At 48.6% G+C, this 1,097-nt stretch overlaps 2 protein-coding genes across 10 annotated transcripts in view; both read left to right on the plus strand.

Moving 5' to 3' along the window:
• Positions 1-1,097, plus strand: part of LOC147817211 (protein NLRC3-like) — a gene marked incomplete at its 3' end in the record, with an annotated part of 15,909 nt that overhangs the window by 2,286 nt on the left and 12,526 nt on the right. The gene's annotated exons all lie outside the window — the stretch shown is intronic.
• Positions 2-1,097, plus strand: part of LOC111647379 (protein NLRC3-like) — a 99,936-nt gene continuing 98,840 nt past the window's right edge. For all 9 annotated transcript variants that reach the window (XM_087171352.1, XM_087171356.1, XM_087171364.1 and 6 more), the window contains exon 1: positions 2-1,032. In XM_087171352.1, coding sequence (XP_087027478.1) covers positions 2-1,032 — 1,031 coding nt within the window. The remainder of the gene's footprint in view (positions 1,033-1,097) is intronic.

The raw sequence follows: 1,097 nt of genomic DNA on the forward strand, positions 1-1,097 counted from the left end.
CATGTTGACCACAGACCAGAGAGGAGAGCTGCCCCAGACCCTGACTGACCTGTTCTCACACTTCCTGCTGGTTCAGACACAGAGGAAGAAGAACAAGTACCATGAGGGACGTGAGACGAGTCCACAGGAGCTGACGGAGGCTGACGGGGAAGTTCTTCTGAAGCTGGGGAGGCTGGCGTTTGAACAGCTGGAGAAAGGAAACATCATGTTCTACCAAGAAGACCTGGAGCAGTGTGGTCTTGATGTCACAGAGGCCTCGGTGAACTCAGGACTTTGTACTGAGATCTTCAGAAGAGAGAGTGTGATCTTCCAGAAAACAGTCTACAGCTTTGTTCATCTGAGCGTTCAGGAGTTTCTGGCTGCAGTCTACATGTTCCACTGTTGCACCAACAGGAAGACAGAGGTCCTGGAGAACTTCCTGAGAGAAGACTTCAAACAGAGAGACTTCAAACAGAGAGACTCAAACCCAATGACTTTTTGGGAAAAGATTTCAATTTTTTTTGGAATCAATAAGAGCAATGATCCACCGCTCGACAGCAGTGATCCACCGCTCGACAGCAGTGATCCACCACTCAATGTCTTCCTGAGGAGAGCCATGGAGAAATCCCTCTACAGTAGAAACGGTCACCTGGACCTGTTTGTTCGCTTCCTTCATGGCCTCTCTCTGGAGTCCAACCAGAGACTCTTAGGAGGTCTGCTGGGTCAGACAGAGAACGGTCCAGAAACCATCCAGAGAGCCATCAACAACCTGAAGAAGATGATCAGAGGTGATATCTCTCCTGACAGAAGCATCAACATCTTCCACTGTCTGACGGAGATGAAGGATCACTCAGTTCATCAGGAGATCCAAGAGTTCCTGAAGTCAGAGAACAGATCAAGGAAGGAACTCTCTGTGATCCACTGCTCAGCTCTGGCCTACATGCTGCAGATGTCAGAGGAGGTTCTGGATGAGTTGGACCTGTGGAACTACAACACATCAGAGGAGGGACGATGGAGACTGATCCCAGCTGTGAGGAACTGCAGGAAGGCTGAGTGAGTCCAGACATGATCATTAACATTATCAATTAGTTCTTCAAACTTCCTCAGTATTAAATTAT

This window comes from Seriola lalandi, unplaced genomic scaffold (assembly GCF_002814215.2).
Source record: "Seriola lalandi dorsalis isolate HSWRI2012SDOR001 ecotype SW California unplaced genomic scaffold, Sedor1 jcf7180002054987, whole genome shotgun sequence".
NCBI lineage: Eukaryota > Metazoa > Chordata > Actinopteri > Carangiformes > Carangidae > Seriola > Seriola lalandi.